At 43.4% G+C, this 19,394-nt stretch overlaps 2 protein-coding genes across 4 annotated transcripts in view; both read right to left on the bottom strand.

Moving 5' to 3' along the window:
- Window positions 1-19,394, bottom strand: part of LOC132235006 (zinc finger protein 14-like) — a 30,777-nt gene that overhangs the window by 8,630 nt on the left and 2,753 nt on the right. Inside the window, exons 2-3 of one of the 3 annotated variants that reach the window (XM_059696698.1) lie at window positions 9,778-9,900; window positions 8,654-8,726 (exon numbers count right to left, since the gene is read on the bottom strand). In XM_059696698.1, coding sequence (XP_059552681.1) covers window positions 8,654-8,664 — 11 coding nt within the window. In that variant the 5' untranslated portion in view covers window positions 8,665-8,726; window positions 9,778-9,900. Of the gene's footprint in view, window positions 1-8,653; window positions 8,727-9,773; window positions 9,901-19,394 lie in introns of all 3 variants that reach the window. The other 2 variants (XM_059696697.1, XM_059696700.1) reach the window with 2 other exon arrangements.
- Window positions 5,362-7,666, bottom strand: LOC132235007 (zinc finger protein 709-like). The gene has a single exon (XM_059696701.1). It carries the CDS (start codon window positions 7,661-7,663, stop codon window positions 6,296-6,298), a length of 1,368 nt encoding a protein of 455 aa, XP_059552684.1. The 5' UTR covers window positions 7,664-7,666; the 3' UTR covers window positions 5,362-6,295.

A 19,394-nucleotide genomic window follows, 5' to 3' on the forward strand; every position in this document is an offset into this window, starting at 1 on the left:
TGGAGTGCCCCACAAATAGACTCATTTCTTTTTAGAATTCAACTCATCTTTCAGGATCCCAGCCAAACAAAACTTGTTCTCTGTAAAACTTATCCAGAAAAGTGTTTTCTTTCTACTTTAAAACTCCTATGAAACATAATACCCTTAATATTTAGTTGCAATATTTCTCATGCTACCTTGTCTTATTTTGTATGACTACATTGAAGGGCTTGGGCCTACAATATACTGTCTTCTATCTCCCATTTGATGTTCAATAAATACATAATGTCTGTATCAAATACACTATCTAAGGGATCTGACAGGAAATATAATAAATTCATATGAATAGAACCCCATCATTTTCTAATTCACATCTGCAAGTGAAAGGGCAGATGCCTTCCAAATACAAATAATTCCATTTCCTACCTGTAGAACATATCTCCTGTTTTTGCCCACACCATATCTCCTCTCTTCTTTTGTGACAATAACTCTATTTTCGTTGGGGACCCACCATCTACCTCTGCATTAAGTCTCAATGGGAACATCTTTCAACACTCTGCACCCTCCTCGGGCCTTGGGTTGGTCATGGAACTAAAGGGATCTGGGCAATTCAACTCTGTGGGCAGTAAAGCCAAGGGAGACCCTGGTTAATGCAGATCAATTCCAGGGCCAACCCTGACAGGACTTGAGCTGCCCCTACTGGGTCCTTTCAGAGGCCTGTGTTCATCTGTCCCATTTCAAAGAAATGCCTGCCTTCCTTACATTAGCCAGAGTTGGTTTCACTGCTTGCAAACTATTAACCTCCACTAAAAAGCCTTCACATTTTTGAAGTCATTGAAGTGTCTGGGCCTATGGCATGGCAGATCATTTTTAGTTTTTTACTGAATGGTAGAATTCATATCCATAAAATACCAAAGCAGGCAACTTGCTCAGATTGAAAGTGATTTAGCTATGTAACTGTTGCTACAGATCCAAGAACTATGGGATAGCTTAGCATCAATGAAGTAGGTTTTAAGAAAAAAAATAATAAAAAAAGAACAATTTACTGCATGCATTTTTGTCTCTCAATTTACTTATTCATTTTATTTCCATATATTGTCAGTTGATGAATGCCACACTTAAAAATTTAGAAACAATCAAATTGTCTAAAGCATATTTCGTTCTCTCAGAGATATGCTTTTAAAAAATATGTTTACTGATTTCAGAGATGAAGGGAGAGGGACAGATAGAAAATCAATAATGAGAATTAGTGATTTGCTGCCTTCTGCACGACCCCAACTGGAGCCCACAACCCAGGCATGTGCCCTTGACCAGAATTAAACCTGGTACCCTCTGAGCCAACCTGGCCAGGGCCACATTGTCTTTAAATATGAGTCTCAAATTTACTTCCAGGTAAAAAAGGAGAAATTTTTAGTCATATTAGGAATTGTTTCATCATTATTTACTCAAGATTAACTGAACAATGGTAATTTTTTAAATATATTTTTTAATTGATTTCAGAGAGGGAGAGAGATAGGAACATCAATGATGAGAGAGAATCATTCATGGGCTGCCTCCTGCAAGTCCACTACTAGGCAGGGGATCAAGCCTGCAACGCAGGCATGTGCTCTTGGCTGGAATTGGACCTGGGATCCTTTAGTCCACATGCCAATGCTCCATCCAGAGCCAAACCAGCTAGGGCTCCATGGTAACTATTTACCATCTAAGCCCTCACAGGGCTGGAATTGTGTTTCAAGTCTTGCCTGATGGACCTCATTCAGTGATAAAATCACAATATTTCCGTTAATTTATTAATCAAAATGAGTTTTTAATATCTCTCAACTTTGCATTTTTCATGGTCACTCATTTTATTTTGTGCCATCAGGGTAACTCAGTTAAATCCACTAAAAATGTTGCAATATTTTTAAGAAAAGATTTTTTGCAATTATGCTATTGCTCCATACACTGTAAAATAGGGCACTGTATTCTAGTAATCTGCTTTGGAACCATCTAAGGAAGGAGACTCAAAAATTCTTTCATTCCTACCATGCCTGCCTAAATTTAAAACAACCCATTGTTTTTCTCCAAAGTTGGTTTCCTAGAAACCAAGATGGAGGCATAGGTAAACACCAGAGTTTGCTGCCTTGAACAACCACTTCAAAAATACACTAAAAGACGGAACGGACATCATGCAGAACCACAGGAAGGCTGGCTGAGGGGAAAATCTACAATTAGAAGGAAAGAGAAAAGCATGCCGAGACTCAGAGGAGGTGCAGCACGAAAGTAAAATGCTAAGGTGCGGAGGTGCATGCGGAGAGGGCTGGTGGCTGAGGGCGAGGTTGTCGTTTTCAATCAGGAGGGAGTCTCAGGCTCTGAGCTCCAGTTCCGGGTGAGTCTCTAGGGACCCAGACTCATACGGGAGAAGCCGGACTGTCTAGCATCGGTCGGAATGAAAGGTGCACCACCCACCTCTCCGGGCGGTGCGGGGGGAGGAGTCTGACCGCCCGGCTCTGAGATCCCTCCGCGCCCGCCGTAGGGCCTGGCCTCCCCGGAGCGAGTGTCCGGACCAGCTGCGTGGTGGCCGGCGGCGGGCCGAGGGGTGGGGCCGGGCGGCGACCGACCACGGGGGAGGTCATAGGAGCGGAAGGCCTCACCGCCTGGCTCTTTCCTCCCTTCCCCCGTGGTCGGCTCCCCGCTTGCCTGCGCTGGGGCCGGGGGTCCATGCGGCCCTCGGGGCCCGGTCGGGGGGGCCGGGGCCTGCGTGGGCCGGCCGCCAGGCCCCATGGGGGGGGGGCATTGGCTCCCCGGCCCATGGCAGGAGCCCGGCGCGGGCTGCCACCCGCCCGCTGCCCTCCGGACCGGGCCCAGTGCGGCAGCGGCGGCGGCAGCGGAGTGGGGCGCGTGCCCTGGCTCGGGGAGGCCGCCATGCTGAGGTGCACCGGCCCCATGGGCCTGGCCTGCTCCGAGCGGATGCCGCTCCTCCAGAGCTGGGCCGCTCCACCGGCCGCACCCCGTTTGCTGGGCCTGTGCCGCCCAGACGCGCTGGAGTCCCGGTCTGCCCGCAGGCCAGCTGCGGGTGCTGTGCGGGAGGGCCATCCTGCCTTGTGGCGAGTTCGAGCGGCAGCAGCAGGAGCCGGACAAGGACTGCGCCCTCCATCTTGCCTTGGGTCCTCCATCTTGGGACAGAGCCATGTACGCCCTCCATCTTGCCTTGGGTCCTCCATTTTGGGATGGTGCCATGTGCTTCCTCACGGGAAGAAGCCGCTGCTAGCCACACCCAGGATTTCTCTGGATTAACCAATGATGATCAAGGGAAGTGCACGCCATCACTATGACCACATCCTGTACCGACTCGCGCCTGGCCAATCGGCGGGGCCCACAGTGCCCTCACTCCACCCCCCTTTAAAACCCCCTGTCCCATCAGGCCTCTCTCTCTTGGCCACTGGACTTTCCGCTGTGTCGGTGGGTCTGGTGAACGGGGAGCGCAGGCCGGCTTGCATAATAAAGGACTCTTTGCTTTTGCATCGGACTGACTGGCTCCCTGGGGGTCGTGGGAACTTTGAAATCTGGGCACAACAGGAACTCGAGGGCAGCTTTCTCTCCGAGGGGGTTGCATAGATTACCGGGACATTGAGAAGCAGAGCCTCTGAGGGTAGGACTGAGAGCAGCCATAACTGCTAGCCCCGCCCTGTTGATCCCGTGGGACCCGCCCTGCCCAAGCCCTGCAGGGAGGCTTTTGCTGGGTAGCCTCAGGCAAAGGCTAGATTAGCACCTCCCTAGAGATCCAGGAGCCAGGAAACCCAGAGGTCAGAGTGGGACCATCCAGTTTGCAGCTCCGTGGAACCATAAAGGACACACTCAGGGGGCAGACTCAGTGAGCACCAAAGCCCCATTGAAGCAAGTCTTGCCCCAGAGGGGTGTGTCCAGCACAGAAGTTCTCCCACTGCAGACACAGCTGATTCTCACAGCCAATTGGCCTGGAGGTCAATTCCTCCCAGTGATACCTACAACAATCAAGGCTTAACTACAACAAGACTGTGCACAAAGACCACAAGGGGGTGCACCAAGAGTGTCCTCCTCAGGTAATTGGGGAGGCTGAGCCACTGGGCCCTAGAGGACACTTAGCACAGAAAACGACTTTATCAACACAGGGAAGCATATAAAATGCGGAGACAAAGAAACAGGTCACAAATGACAGAAATGGAGGAAAGCAAACTACTGGATATAGAGTTCAAAACCACACTTTTAAGGTTTTTCAAGAATTTTCTAGAAACTGCCGATAAACTTAATGAGATCTACAAGAAATCTAATGAGACCCTCTGTGATAAAGGACCAACTAGAAATTAAGCATACACTGACTGAAATAAAGAATATTATACCGACTCCCAACAACAGACTAGAGAATTGCAAGAATCAAGTCAACGATTTGAAATACGAAGAAGCAAAAAACACCCAACCAGAAAAGCAAAATGAAAAAAGAATCCAAAAATACGAAGATAGTGTAAGGAGCCTCTGGGAGGGCCTCAAGCGTACCAACATCTGAATTATAGGGGTGCCAGAAGAAGAGAGAGAGCAAGACATTGAAAACCTATTTGAAGAAATGACAGAAAACTTCCCCCACCTGGTGAAAGAAATAGACTTACAAGTCCAGGAAACGCAGAGAACCCCAAACAAAAGGAATCCAAAGAGGACCACACCAAGACACATTATAATTAAAATGCCAAGAGCAAAAGACAAAGAGAGAATCTTAAAAACAGCAAGAGAAAGACAGTCAGTTACCTACAAGGGAGTACCCATATGACTGTCAGCTGATTTCTCAACAGAAACTTTGCAGGCCAGAAGGGAATGGCAAGAAATATTCAAAGTGATGAATGCCAAGAACCTACAACCAAGATTACTTTATCCAGCAAAGCTATCATTCAGAACTGAAGGTCAGATGAAGAGCTTCACAGATAAGATAAAGCTAAAGGAGTTCATCACCACCAAACCAGTATTATATGAAATGCTGAAAGGTATCCTTTAAGAAGAGGAAGAAGAAGAAAAAGATAAAGATACAAATTATGAACAACAAATACACAGCTATCAATAAGAGAATCTGAAAATCAAGTGAATAAATAATCTTATGAACAGAATGAACTGGTGATTATAATAGAATCAGGGGCATAGAAAGGGAGTGGACTGGCTATTCTTGGGGGGGAAAGGGGTGAGGGGGATGCAGGAAGAGACTGGACTAAAATCGTGCACCTATGGAAGAGGACAGTGGGTGGGGAGTGAGGGCGGAGGGTGGGGTGGGAACTGGTTGGAGGGGAGTTATGGCGCGGGGGGGGGGAAGGAACAAATGTAATAATCTGAACAATAAAGATTTAATAAAAAAATAACATTAACAACACAAAAAAAGTCGGTTTCCCGGTGATGATAGCCACAGGTCTGTCAATGGGATGCTGGCGGCTGGCCTGCCTGTTGCAGTGCTCCAGGTACCACAGCCCTTCAGAGCTGAGGCAGGAGACCTGCAAGAAGGGGAGATTTGCCCCATGTGCCCCAGCTGGATGCACACAGAGCCAGGACTGTGAAGCCAGGTGCACGTCAGGTGAAGCACTCAGTTCCGGGAGCAGATGTGCTCTGCATGTGGGCTGGGCACCTCTATGGGCTCTGGCACCTCAGTAGCCACCACCCAGCAGCCCACCCTGGAGCACACCTGAGAAAATAAGGCAGAAGCCGGCTGGACAGGACACCCCCCCACCCTAGTGCCTCCTCCTGCAATGCCGTGCTCCAGGCGAGGCCAGCTCATTAGGCTTCTTTCCATCATGTCTTCAATAATGTCTTCCAAGATGTGTAACAAAGCTGAAGGTTCTCCCACATTGCTTACATCATAAGGTTTTTCCACAGTATGTGTTCTTCCATGCTTTCTAAGAGTTTTGGATAAACGAAAAGCTTTACCGCATCCCTTACATTCATAGAGCTTTTCTCCACTGTGTGTGCTTTCATGTCTAAGTGTGTGCAGGAGGCAACCAATTGATGTGTTTCTCTCACATCAATATTGCTCTTTTTCTCTAATTTCCACTCTCAAAGGAAAAATGTCCTCAGGTGAGGGTTAAAAAAAGAAAAAAAAATAGGATGATCAAAGGCTTTTCTACAATCTTTACATATAGCACTTATGAGTTCTTTCATTCATTATGACTTCTCCCCACTATAAGTGTTTTTGTGGATTTTAAGGTAACTCGGATGAATAAAGGGTTTCCCCTATGGCTTACATTAATAGGGTTTTTCCTTATTATGAGTTCTTTCATGATATTGGACGGAACTTGGATAAGATAAAGCTTTACCACATTCCTTAGATTCATAGGGTTTTTTCCTTATTATGAATTCTTTCATGATATCGGAGGTCACTTGGATAAGAGAAAGTTTTACCACATTCCTTACATTCATGAGGTTTCTTTCCATCATGATTTTTTTCATGTTTTCCAAGAGAGGTGAGAAAACTGAAGGCTTTCCCACATTGCTTACATTCATAGGGTTTTTCCTTATTATGAGTTCTTTCATGATGTCGGAGGGAACTTCGATAAGAGAAAGCTTTATCACAATGGTCACATTTATATGGTTTTTCCTTATTATGAATTCTTTCATGATATCGGAGGTCACTTGGATAAGAGAAAGTTTTACCACATTCCTTACATTCATGAGGCTTATTTCCATCATGATTTTTTTCATGTTTTGCAAGAGAGCTGAGAGAACTGAAGGCTTTCCCACACTGCTTACATTCATAGGGTTTCTCCCCAGTGTGCATTCTTTCATGATATCTAAGAAAAGTGGAATGTCTGAAAGATTTCCCACATTGCTTACATTCATAGGGTTTTTCCTCATGAGTTCTTTCATGATGTCGGAGGGAACTTCGATAAGAGAAAGCTTTATCACAATGGTCACATTGATAGGGTTTTTCCTTAGTATGAGTTCTTTCATGATATCGGAGGTCACTTGGATAAGAGAAAATTTTACCACATTCCTTACATTCATGAGGCTTCTTTCTGTCATGAATTCTTTTATGTGTTCCAAGAGAGCTGGGAGAAATGAAGGCTTCCTCACATTCCTTATATTCATAAGGTTTCTCGCCTGTATGTGTTCTTTCATGATTTCTTAGACAAGTGGAACTGAAAGCTTTCCCAGATTTCTGACATTGATAGGGCTTTTCTGCAGTGTGTGCTCTCTCATTTTCTCCAGAGTACTTAGGCGAACTGAAAACTTTGCCACGTTGCTTACTTTGATATGGTTTCTCTCTGCTATGAGTGTTTTTGTGAAGTTTAAAGTAACTGAGACAAATAAAGACTTTCCCATATTGCTTACACTGATTCGGTTTCCTAGGAATATGCATTTTTTCATGATTTCTAAGGGAATCTGAATAGTGGAAAGCTTTCCCACTGGGTCTGCCTTCATGGCTTTGAATATGTTGGTGATGCTTGAAAGCTTTCGTAGATTCCTTACAATTAAAAGGGTTTTCTTCATATTCCTGACACAGGTGTAGTTTGAGTCCAATGTGAGAGCTCAGGTGGTTATTCAAGGATAAATAACGCATGAAGATTTGCCTACACAACCTGGATTTAGGTTGCTTTATCTCAGTAGGAGTTGCCTTCTTCTCATTATGATTTGGTACCTGTCTTAAGTTTTCTCTGTATTGACTTTCATCCTTCCTTGTACAACGTCTCTCTTCCATATGACTGCTGTAAAAATTAGAAACATATTATTAATACTCTCTTAACAATTTAATATTTATTAGTAGTATGACAATGACATTTTTACTGTTTTTAAGGAAAGTGCCAGGTTTCTGTACATTCTGATTTTTAAAAGTGGATATCCTAAAACCTCTGAAATAGTCTAGGTCATAGATATTATGAAAACACTTATATTCATTGATGGTACTTCTGTATATTGTTTCCAAGTGTAATTATTTTTTATACAATAAACATTAGGTCATACTTCAGAAAAAAACATTTTGATGAGATTATTCTAAGATTCAATAAATTTCAAACTAGGATGATATAATTGGATTACCTGTTTTTAAGATTGTTTTGTGGCTAAGTGGTAGAGCATGAACCCACCCACCAGGGGGTTACAAGTTCAATTCCCCAAAAGAAACCAAGGCTAGACTGCAGACTTATTAACCCCAGTACAGGGCATGCAGGAGGCAGCCATTCAATCTTTCTATCTCTCCCCCTCACCTCCATACATTAAAATTAATAAAAACATATTTTCGAACCACTGGTGTGGTTCAGGGGTTGAGCACTGACCTCTGAACCAGGAGGTCACAGTTGGATTTCCGGTCAGGGCACATGCCCAGGTTCTGGGCTTAATTTTGAATGTGGGGTGTACAGGAGGCAGCCATGAATAATTATCTCTCGTCATTGATGTTTGTCTCTCTTTCTCCCTCTAACTACATCTCTGAAATAAATAAAAACATATTAAATATATAAATAAATACAGTGGGGCCTTGACTTACGAGTGTCCCGACTAACAAGTTTTTTGAGATACCAGCTGTCTCTTGGCCGATTTTTTGCATTGAGTTGATAGAGTAATTTGAGTTAATGAGCTCCTTAACGAGCTCTGTCTTGGAATGAATTAAACTCGTAAGTCAAGGCCCCACTGTATATAAAAACCTATTTAAAAAAAGATGCTCTTAATGCTTTCTCATGTCAATGCGACTCACCTAAGACTCATACCATGATTTTCATACTGATCTTCACTGTCAGGACCTTCACATTTTTCTTCTAAAATACATGCTAGAAAAAGCATTATAAAGTATTAAAGAATATAAGAAATGGTTAAGTTGTAGGTACACAATGAGCTGTGATCATTCCTAATTTATTTACCAACTAGAGGCCCAGTGCATCAAATTCGTGCACGGGGGGTGGTGGGGTTGTGTCCCACAGCCCAGCCTGCACCCTCTCCAATCTGGGACATCTGTCTCACAATCCAGGACTGCTGGCTCCCAACTGCTCACCAGCCTTCCTGCCTGATAACCCCTAACCGCTTCTGCCTGCCAGCCTAATCACCGCCTAACCACTCCCCTGCCAGCCTGATCGATACCTAACTGCTCCTCTGCCAGCCTGGTTGCCCCCAACTGCCCTCCCCTGCAGACCTGGTCACCCCCAACTGCTATCCCCTGCTGGCCTAGTCACCCCTAACTTCCCTCCCTTGTCAGCCTGGTCGCCCCTGACTGCCATCCCCTATGAGCCTGATTGCCCCTAAGTGCCTTCCCAATGGCCTGGTCACCCCTAACTGCCCTCCCCTGCAGGCCTAATTACTCCCAACTGCATACCCCTGCTGTCCTGGTCTCCCCCAACTGACCTCCCCTGCAGGCCTGATCAGCCCAAACTGCACTCCCCTGCCAGCCATCTGGTGGTGGCCATCTTATGTCCACATAGGGGCGGCCACCTTTGACCACATGGAGGCGGCCATCTTCTGTGTTGGAGTGATGGCCAATTTGCATATTACCTCTTTATTATATAGGATATATTCCCTTCCCATATTTTAGTTCTTGAAACAGCATTGATGAGCAAGCAACACTAGTTTTCTAATTGACTAAATAAGTAATAAATTGTTGCAGGGCAGAGTCACACTGTGGTTGATGGTCAACCTATGAAATGGGGGGTCACAGGTCAAATCCCAGTAGGACTAGTTTTCAGGCTAGATCCCCAGTGTGAGGGGCACAAGAGGTAGCCAATCATTATTCTCTTTCATCACTGATATTTCTCTCATTCTCTCCCTCTCCTTCCTCTCTAAAATAAATAAAAATATTATTTAAAAAAAGAATTTGTGATAACTACCTACTGATGCCAGGTTCCAGAAGGTTTCCAGCATCACATCTGCGTAGAGTTTCTTCTGGGTCGGATCCAGGAAAGCCCACTCCTCCATGGTGAACTCCACATTAACATCCTCAAAGGCCACCAAGTCCTAAAGCATCCCACATACGCATATAGGACCATGGGTGAGACAGACAGCACTGGGGAATCTATACATAATTCATAAGACGTTCACATAGGACACGTGGCGCCCAACATTCAATCTATGACTTGATTATAAGACTATTATTTATTTGCCACACTCACTTCCTCATGAACACATGGAATTTATTGATATGATTTTATTGTGATCACTTCAAGTCTTCATTGTTCTCTAGTGTCAGGGTAAAGAGCACCTTGAACAACTTCTATATTCATAAATTAAAATACTCCTATTTTGCCGAAACCGGTTTGGCTCAGTGAATAGAGCATCAGCCTGCGGACTGAGGGGTCCCAGGTTCGATTCTGGTCAAGGGCATGTACCTGGGTTGCAGGCACATCCCCAGTGGGAGATGTGCAGGAGGCAGCTGATCGATGTTTCTCTCCCATCGATGTTTCTAACTCTCTCTCTCTCTCTCCCTCCCTCTCTGTAAAAAATCAATAAAATATATTTAAAAAAAAATACTCCTATTTTAAGCCTATCGATTCCTTGTGAGAAGACTCATCTCCATTATAACCACCATTTGATATAGCAGTCCATGAAGCATACTGTCATATCTGCATAAAGTTTTAATGACTATTGTACAGAGTGCCTGAGCTGTGGGTGGACGTCTGAGTCCAGCAGCATCAGCAAAGCCATGTCCTAGAGCAGTGATGGCGAACCTTTTGAGCTCGGCATGTCAGCATTTTGAAAAACCCTAACTTAACTCTAGTGCCGTGTCACATATAGAAGTTTTTTTATATTTGCAACCATAGTAAAACAAAGACTTATATTTTTTATATTTATTTTATATATTTAAATGCCATTTAACAAAGAAAAATCAACCAAAAAAATGAGTTCGCATGTCACCTCTGACACGCGTGTCATAGGTTCGCCATCACTGTCCTACAGACATACCTTGCCAAAGGCAGGGATGTCATCAGTCCTGACCTTTAGCTCAGGTGCCAGGGGGCAGGTGTAATTATCTAGGTTCAGCCAGGTGCCAGGTGCCAGGTGCAGATGCAATTATCAGGGTCCAGTCAGGCCTGACGATTATGAGACTCCACAAGAATGAATATTGCAGCTTGATCTTTAAGCATGATTTCACATAATTTCCTTTGTTTTACACTGTAGTAAAACTTTCTGGTATCATGCTGTATATAACAAACACACTGCACTAGCTCTGGGTCACTGTCTCTCCATCCGAGAACAGTGTCCCACCTGGTCTCAGCTTTCCCTACTACCCCTGTGTTTGTCTCTTTTTCTCAATTCCCAGTCACCCCTACTCAGGACTCGTCCACTCTCTAGCCGTACTGGCTGCAGCTATGAGAGAACACTCATATGTGGTGCCTGAACAGGGACCTGAATACAGGGAAACTCTTAAACGTCAGGTGAGGGGATGGCTCCGAGGAGTGGACACGCAACAAACTCAAGAAGTAAGGTAAGTAACAGATTGAAATAGCTGGGTGTAAAACATGGGAAATTCAGGGTCTCAGGAAAGGGATCTCTACTCTCAAATGCTTCAAACTATGGTCAAAGCTCAAGGATGCTCTGGTAAGCATAGTCAAATTCTTGACTTCTTAAATTTTGTTAATGAAACTTGTCCTTGGGTTCCTGCTGAGGGAACCATCAACTTTCAAACCTGGAAAAATGCTGGAAAGCAGTTGCGTGACCAATACACAGCAGAAGGTACAGAGAAGATTCCTATTCCTACATTCACACTATGGTCTCTAATTCATGATTGCCTTGATCCAGCGCAGAAGAATTTAAGGATGTCTAAACAGGGTGTGGCCATGATTTTACAGCCTATAGTAGAGTGTGAATCTCTAAAAACACCACCTGCCACTTCTGCACCACCTCTTCCTCTTCCCATTGCTCCTGTGACCACAGTCAAGAGCCACCTGATAAAGTTTTACCTCCTAATTATGAGCAGGAGATAGAGTTTGAGGTGGAGAGGGACAAGCGTCACCGTGAGCGGGATGACTCAGATAATGAGAAATGTTTTGCTTGAAGCCGCCTGCTATTATGGCCAAAAGTGAAAGCGACTTCATATTTCACTTTACTGGAGGCTCAAGCTACTTGTAGTGGGAAAAACCTTATAGAATGAATTGAAGGAATTTCCAAGCAGCTGCCAAGAATTCTTTCTCTTCTTCCCAGGCCACCAGAAACTCTTAGTTAGTGAGATTTCTGTCTACATGTCTGTATTGTAATTTTAATTTGCCTTTCTCTGATTCATGATTTTCCTGTGCTGTGCTAAAATGTTAAGATTCTAAAACTAATTTGAAAATGTAAAATGTATGAAGGTTACAACCCAGGGAAGTTTAAACAAAGGCCAGCTAAATCCAAGCCGGCCTATGATTAACAAACCATTATCTTTCCCACCTGAGGTAAAAAGGGAGGGAGGGAGGGAGGGAGGGAGGGAGGGAGGGAGGGAGGGAGGGAGGGAGGGAGGGAAGGAAGGAAGGAAGGGAGGGAGGGAGGGAGGGAGGGAGGGAGGGAGGGAGGGAGGGAGGAAGGAAGGAAGGAAGGAAGGAAAGAAGAAGAAAGAAAAGAAAGAAGAAAGGAAGGAAGGAAGGAAGGAGTGGAGGCTTTTATTTTTAAGCGGGGAGAATGTCCCTGAGCCTGGCAGAATGAGGTTGCTGAGTGCTTCTTAAACTACATCAGAATATTTAGTAGGGTAACTTTAAAATATAATATTTTAAAATGTTGCCCTAACCGGTTTGGCTCAGCGGATGGAGTGTCGGCCTGCGGACTGAAGGGTCCCAGGTTCGATTCCGGTCAAGGGCATGTACCTGGGTTGCAGGCACATCCCCAGTAGTCATACTTAAAGACTTTGAAGTATTGCTGGGTTAAATGATAAATATCTAAATATTTTAAAATAACATAAAAAACTGAAACATTGATTGCTAGACATGTTTTATTCACATGCTCTTAGCTTTTATTACACAAAGTTTCTTGTACTTTGTTGAAGGTATATTTTCTTGAAGGTAAAAGTGCACTTAAAGTGTGTTCATAAATGTTAATCTAACAAATGCTGGCTGTTTACTTTTTGGTTATCATTGGAAAATTAAGGTTCCTAAGAGAAGGCATAGGCATGGTCGTGCATTTTAAAGAAAAAAACAAGAAAGAAAAGGTCTGTACAAGTTGCTGAAGGTGTGACAGAAAGAAAGAATATTAGATGTAATGTGGAGAAGATGGCGACCGGCAGGAAGGTAGGGAGGGAGTGTGAGAGAGCAAGGGAGCGATAGAGGAGTGTGTGGACGTGTGTGGTGTGTGTGTATGAGCTAGGGACAGTTAGATTCCGCAGGTCTTCCAAGGGACTGCCAAACTGGGCAGTCTTAGATGGCGGAGCCCCACTCTTAGCACGGACACTCTTGGGCAGCCAGTGCAAGCACAGAGACCACGCCATCTTGAGAAACAGAGCTGCTTGAGACTAGGATCCTGGCCTCAGCACCACCCAGTCTGGTCTCAGATGCAAACCAGGACCCTGCAGCCACTGGGTTCAGAGACCTGCGACCACAGCTACAGACCCACAGACACCAAGAATCCAGACATTCCGACGGCAGATTTCTGTGAGTAACAGAGCCCATGCCCCTCCCCGCAGGCTCAGGGGCAGCACCATAGTAACAGATAGTCTGGCCCCTCACAGGGGCGCAGTGCCGCTACAGGAATTTAAGCCTGGGAGCCTGCGGACACTGGGATTCTGTTCCCCACAATGCAATTGGGTGACAAAACCCGAAGCCCATGCAAGGTGGCAGTGCCACCTGACTTCAATTCTGGGCAAGTGCACACTGAAGTCTGCTTTCTGCAGCACAGGAGTGAACCTCCTGCCAACACAGTGCTACTGTGCAACCCAGTCCCCCAAGCTGACCAGGACCCCGATTCTCTGGGCGGGAGGCAGCACTAAGCACCAGTGACTTGACTCTGTTTCTTATCACGTGTGCCTGGGATCCCTGATTCTTAGTGCATTCACACTAAGAGCCAGTGATTCCAATTCTTGGTGCCTGCATACACAGGGACCCTGATTCTCAGCATGAGGCCGCGAGAAGCAACAGAGACTCTGATACTGGATTCTTGGGGAACTCTGACTCCTGGCAACGCTAGGGGGCTCTGATTTTCAACACATGCCAGGGGGTGTCTCTGTTTCAGCGCGGTGCAGGCAGGGTCCCTGATTCTAGGTGCACACACGAGGCCACACTGAGCGCTGGTAACACTGACTCTGAGTGAGCCTGGTTCCCACTAACCCACGACAACCACACATCTTAGTGTCGGAACTCTTCAGTGACACTAGGGTGGTGCGAAGCTCCCACTGCACACGGCCCAGGCCCACGTAACTCGACGTTTGAACTTTCTGGTGACAGTCAGAATGGCGAGACGACACAATCCCCAGAGGAAAGAAAATGAGGAGTCGCCAAGAAAGGAAATTAGTGAAATTGAAGCATACAATATGACAGATAAAGAATTCAGAGTAATGGTTGTACTATTCATTCACTGGATGGATGGAAAATCAACAACCTATGGAAGAATCAGGAAGAAATGAAAAGTGATATAGCTACAATCAAAAACACCATGGAAGGTTTCAACAGTAGAGGACCGAATTATTGAGTTAGAAGATAAGGTAGAGAAACAAGCTCAATCTGAACAGCAACTGGAGAAAAAAATTAAAAAGCAGGAAGAGAGCCTAAGGGAGCTTTGGGACAGCATGAAACAAAGTAACATACGCATAATAGGGCTGCCAGAAGGACAAGAAGAGCAGCAAGGATTAGAAAATCTATTTGAAGAAATAATGACAGAAAACTTCCCAGATATGGGGAAGAAAAAAGTTACACAAGTACAGAGTCTCAAACAAGATGAATCCCAAAAGACCCACACTAAGACACGTCAAAACAATAATGGCAAATGTTCACAACAAAGAGAGAGTCTTAAAGGCTGCAAGAGAGAGACAGAGAGTTACCTACAAAGGATCCCCCATCAGATTATCAAATGATTTCTCAACAGAAACACATCAAGCTAGAAGGGAATGAAAGGAGGTATACAAAGTGTTGCAAAGCAAAGGACTGAATCCAAGAATACTCTATCCAGCAAGACCTATCAATCAAAATTGAAGGGGAAATCAGGAGCTTCGCAGACAAAAAAAGGTTAAGGGAGTTTATCACTACCAAGCCAGCAATGCAAGAAATGCTAAAGGGAATGCTGTAAAAAGAAGAAATAAAAAGATAAGAAAGAACACAGGCACAAAAATAGAAATGACTACAAACAAGAACCTTTCAATAATAACTTTAAACATAAATGAACTAAATGCTCTAATCAAAAGACATCGAGTGGCTCAATGGATAAAAAGACATTACCCATATATATGTTGTCTACAAGAGACCCACCTCAGAACAAGGGACTCACACAGACTGAAAGTGAAGGGATGGAAAAAGATCTTTCACGCAAATGGAAAGGAAAAAAAAAAGCTGGGGTAGCAATACTTATATCTGACAAAATAGACCTCAAAGTGAAGGCCATAACAAGAGATAAGGAAGGCCACTTCTTAATACTAAAGGGATCGATACAACAAGAGGATATAACCCAGATAAACATATATGGACCCAAAGCAGGAGCACCCAAATTCATAAAAAACACTCCTGGAAGATATTGAGGGAGAGATCAACAACAATACAATCATAGTAGGGGACTTAAAAACACCACTGGCATCACTGGATAAATCCTCTAGACCAGTGTTTCTCAATCTTGGCTGCACATTAGAATCACCTGGGAACCTTTTTAAAATCCTGATTTCAGGGCCTCATCCTCTGGAAATTCTGTTTCTTTGTTACTAATGTTGTGGCCTCACCCCATAACAAAGAAACAGAATTTCTGGAGGATGAGGCCTAGAAATCAGGATTTTAAAAAGATTCCCAGGTGATTCTAATGTGCAGCCAAGGTTGAGAACCACTGCTCTAGACAAAAAATCAGCAAAGAAACAGCAATCTTAAATGACTCACTAGATCAGATGGACTTAATTGACATCTTCAGAACATTTCACCCAAAAGCCACGGAATATACGTTCTTCTCAAGTGCGCATGGGACATTTTCAAAAATAGACCACATATTGGGTTACAAGCAAAGTCTCCCCAAATTCAAGAAGACTGAAATCATACCAAGCATCTTCTCAGACCGCAATGGCATAATATTAGAAATAAACTACAATAAAAACAATCCAAAAAATTCAAACATTTGGAAGCTGAATAGCATGCTACTAAATAATGATTAGGTTACCAATGAGATCAAAGAAGAAATTAAAAACATTCTGGGAACTAATGATAATGAAAACACAACAATCCAAAATCTATGGGACACAATGAAAACAGTCCTGAGAGGGAAGTTTATAGCTCTACTGGCCTACCTCAAAAAACAAGAAAAAATGGCCGAAACAGGTTTTGCTCAGTGGCTAGAGCATCGGCCTGCGAACTCAAGGGTCCCAGGTTCGATTCCGGTCAAGGGCATGTACCCAGTAGGAGATGTGCAGGAGGCAGCTGATCGATGTTTCTCTCTCATCGATGTTTCTAACTCTATCTCTCTCCCTTCCTATCTGTAAAAAATCAATAAAATATATATATTTTTAAAAATGACAGTAAATCATCTAACTCTACAACTCAAAGAATTAGAAAGAGAGCAACAAGAAAAGCCCAGCATAAGCAGAAGGAAGGAGATAATAAAGATCAGAGCAGAAATAAATGACATAGGGACCAAAAAAAAGATCAATGAAACCAAGAGCTGTTTCTTTGAAAAAATAAACAAGATTGGTGAACCTCTAGCCAGGCTCACCAAGAAGCAAAGAGAGAGGACCCAAATAAACAAAATCAGAAATGAAAGAGGAGAGATAACAGACCCCACAGAAATTCAAAGGAGTATTAAAAAATTCTATGGACAACTCTACTCCAACAAACTAGACAACCTAGAGGAAATGGACACATTCCTAGAAAAATACAACCTTCCAAAACTCAATCAGGAAGATTCTAAAAATCTCAATAAGCCAATAACTATGCAAGAAATTGAAGCAGTCATCAAAAAGCTTCCAGCAAACAAAAGCCCAGGACCAGACGGCTTCACAGGGGAGTTTTACCAAACATTCAAGGAAGAACTAAAACCTATCCTCCTCAGACTACTACAAAAAATTCAAGAGTAAGGAACACTTCCAAGCTCATTCTATGAAGCCAGCATCACCCTAATACCAAAACCAGATAAAGACAACACAATGAAAGAGAATTATAGGCCAATATCCCTCATGAACATAGATGCCAAAATACTCAACAAAAAAATTCTAGCAAATTGGATCCAGCAATACATCAAAAAGATCATACACCATGACCAAGTAGGATTTATCCCAGGGATGCAAGGATGGTATAATATCTGCAAATCAATAAACGTGATACATCACATAAACAAATTGAGAGATAAAAATCACAGTCAAAAAATAAAAAAAAAATAAAAAAATAATAAAATTTAAAAATCATAGTCATATCAATTGACACAGAAAAAGCATTTGACAAAATCCAACACCCTTTTTTGATAAAAACTCTCAGCAAGGTAGGAATAGAAGGATCATACCTCAACATAATAAAAGCCATATATGACAAAGCCACAGTCAACATCATACCCAATGGACAAAAACTAACACCATTTCCGCTAAGAACAGGAACAAGACAGGGATGCCCACTCTCACCACTCCTGTTCAACATAGTACTGGAAGTACTAGCCACTGCGATCAGACAAGAAGAAGAAATAAAAGGCATCCAAATTGGAAATGAAGAAGTAAAACTGTCCTTATTCGCAGATGACATGATACTATACATAGAAAACCCTAAAGACTCCATCAAAAAATTATTAGACTTAATAAATGAATTTGGAAATGTAGCAAAATACAAAATTAATGCCAAGAAATCTATGGCATTTCTTTACACCAACAGTGAACTTACAGAAAGAGAAACTAAAAAAGCAATCCCATTTACCATCGCACCAAAAAAATTAACTAATGAGGAATAAACTTAACTAAGGAGGTAAAAGACCTATAAGTGAAAAACTACAGGACACTGGAAAAAGAAATAGAGGGAGACATAAACAGATGGAAGAACATACCGTGTTCATGGATTGGTAGAATCAACATCATCGAAATGTCCATACTATCCAAAGCAATCTATAGATTCAATGCAATCCCCATTAAAATACCAATGGCATATTTCACAGATCTAGAATGAACGTTCCAAAAATTCATCTGGAATAAAAAAAGACCTCAAATAGCTGCAGCAATCCTGAGAAAGAAGAACAAAGTAGGTGGGATCTCAATACCAGATATCAAGCTGTATTACAAAGCCAGTTCTTAAAACAGCTTGGTACTGGCACAAGAATAGACATATGGATCAATGGAATAGAATAGAGAACCCAGAAATTGACCCAAACCACTATGCTCAATTAATATTCGACAAAGGATGCAAATCAAAACAACAATGCCGTATCATCTCACACCTGTCAGAATGGCTATCATCAACAAATCAACAAGCAAGTGTTGGAGAGGATGCGGAGAAAAAGGAACCCTTTTGCACTGCTGGTGGGAATGCAGACTGGTGCAGCCACTGTGGAGAACAGTATGGAGTTTCCTCAAAAAACTTAAAAATGGAACTCCCATTTGACCCAGTTATCCCACTTCTAGGAATATATCCCAAGAAGTTAGAAACACCAATCAGAAAGGATATATGCACCCCTATGTTCATAGCAGCACAATTCACCATAGCTAAGATTTGGAAACAGCCTAAGCGCCCATCAGCAGATGAGTGGATTTAAAAACTGTGGTACAGCCGAACCGGTTTGGTTCAGTGGACAGAGCGTCGGCCTGCGAACTCAAGGGTCCCAGGTTCGATTCCGGTCAAGGGCATGTACTTTGGTTGCAGGCACATCCCCACTGGGGGGCGTGCAGAAGGCAGCTGATCGATGTTTCTCTCTCATCGATGTTTCTAATTCTCTATCCCTCTCCCTTCTTCTCTGTAAAAAATCAATAAAATATATTTAAAAAATAGATAAAATAAAAAATAAAAACTGTGGTACAGCCCTAACCGATTTGGCTCAATGGATAGAGCATCGGCCTGAGGACTGAAGGGTCCCAGGTTTAATTCCGGTCAAGGGCATGTACCTTGGTTGCGGGCACATCCCCACTGGGGGATGTGCAAGAGGCAGCTGATCGATGTTTCTCTCTCATTGATGTTTCTAACTCTCTAGCCCTCTCCCTTCCTCTCTGTAAAAAACCAATAAAATATATAAAAATAAAAATAAATAAACTGAGTTTTTTTTTAAAAAACTGTGGTACATCTACACCAGTGATGGCTAACCTTTTGAGCTCGGCATGTTAGCATTTTAAAAAACCCTAACTTAACTCTGGTGCCATGTCACATATAGAAATGTTTTGATATTTGCAACCATAGTAAAAC

The sequence above is a fragment of the Myotis daubentonii genome, chromosome 5 (assembly GCF_963259705.1).
Source record: "Myotis daubentonii chromosome 5, mMyoDau2.1, whole genome shotgun sequence".
NCBI classification, from domain to species: domain Eukaryota; kingdom Metazoa; phylum Chordata; class Mammalia; order Chiroptera; family Vespertilionidae; genus Myotis; species Myotis daubentonii.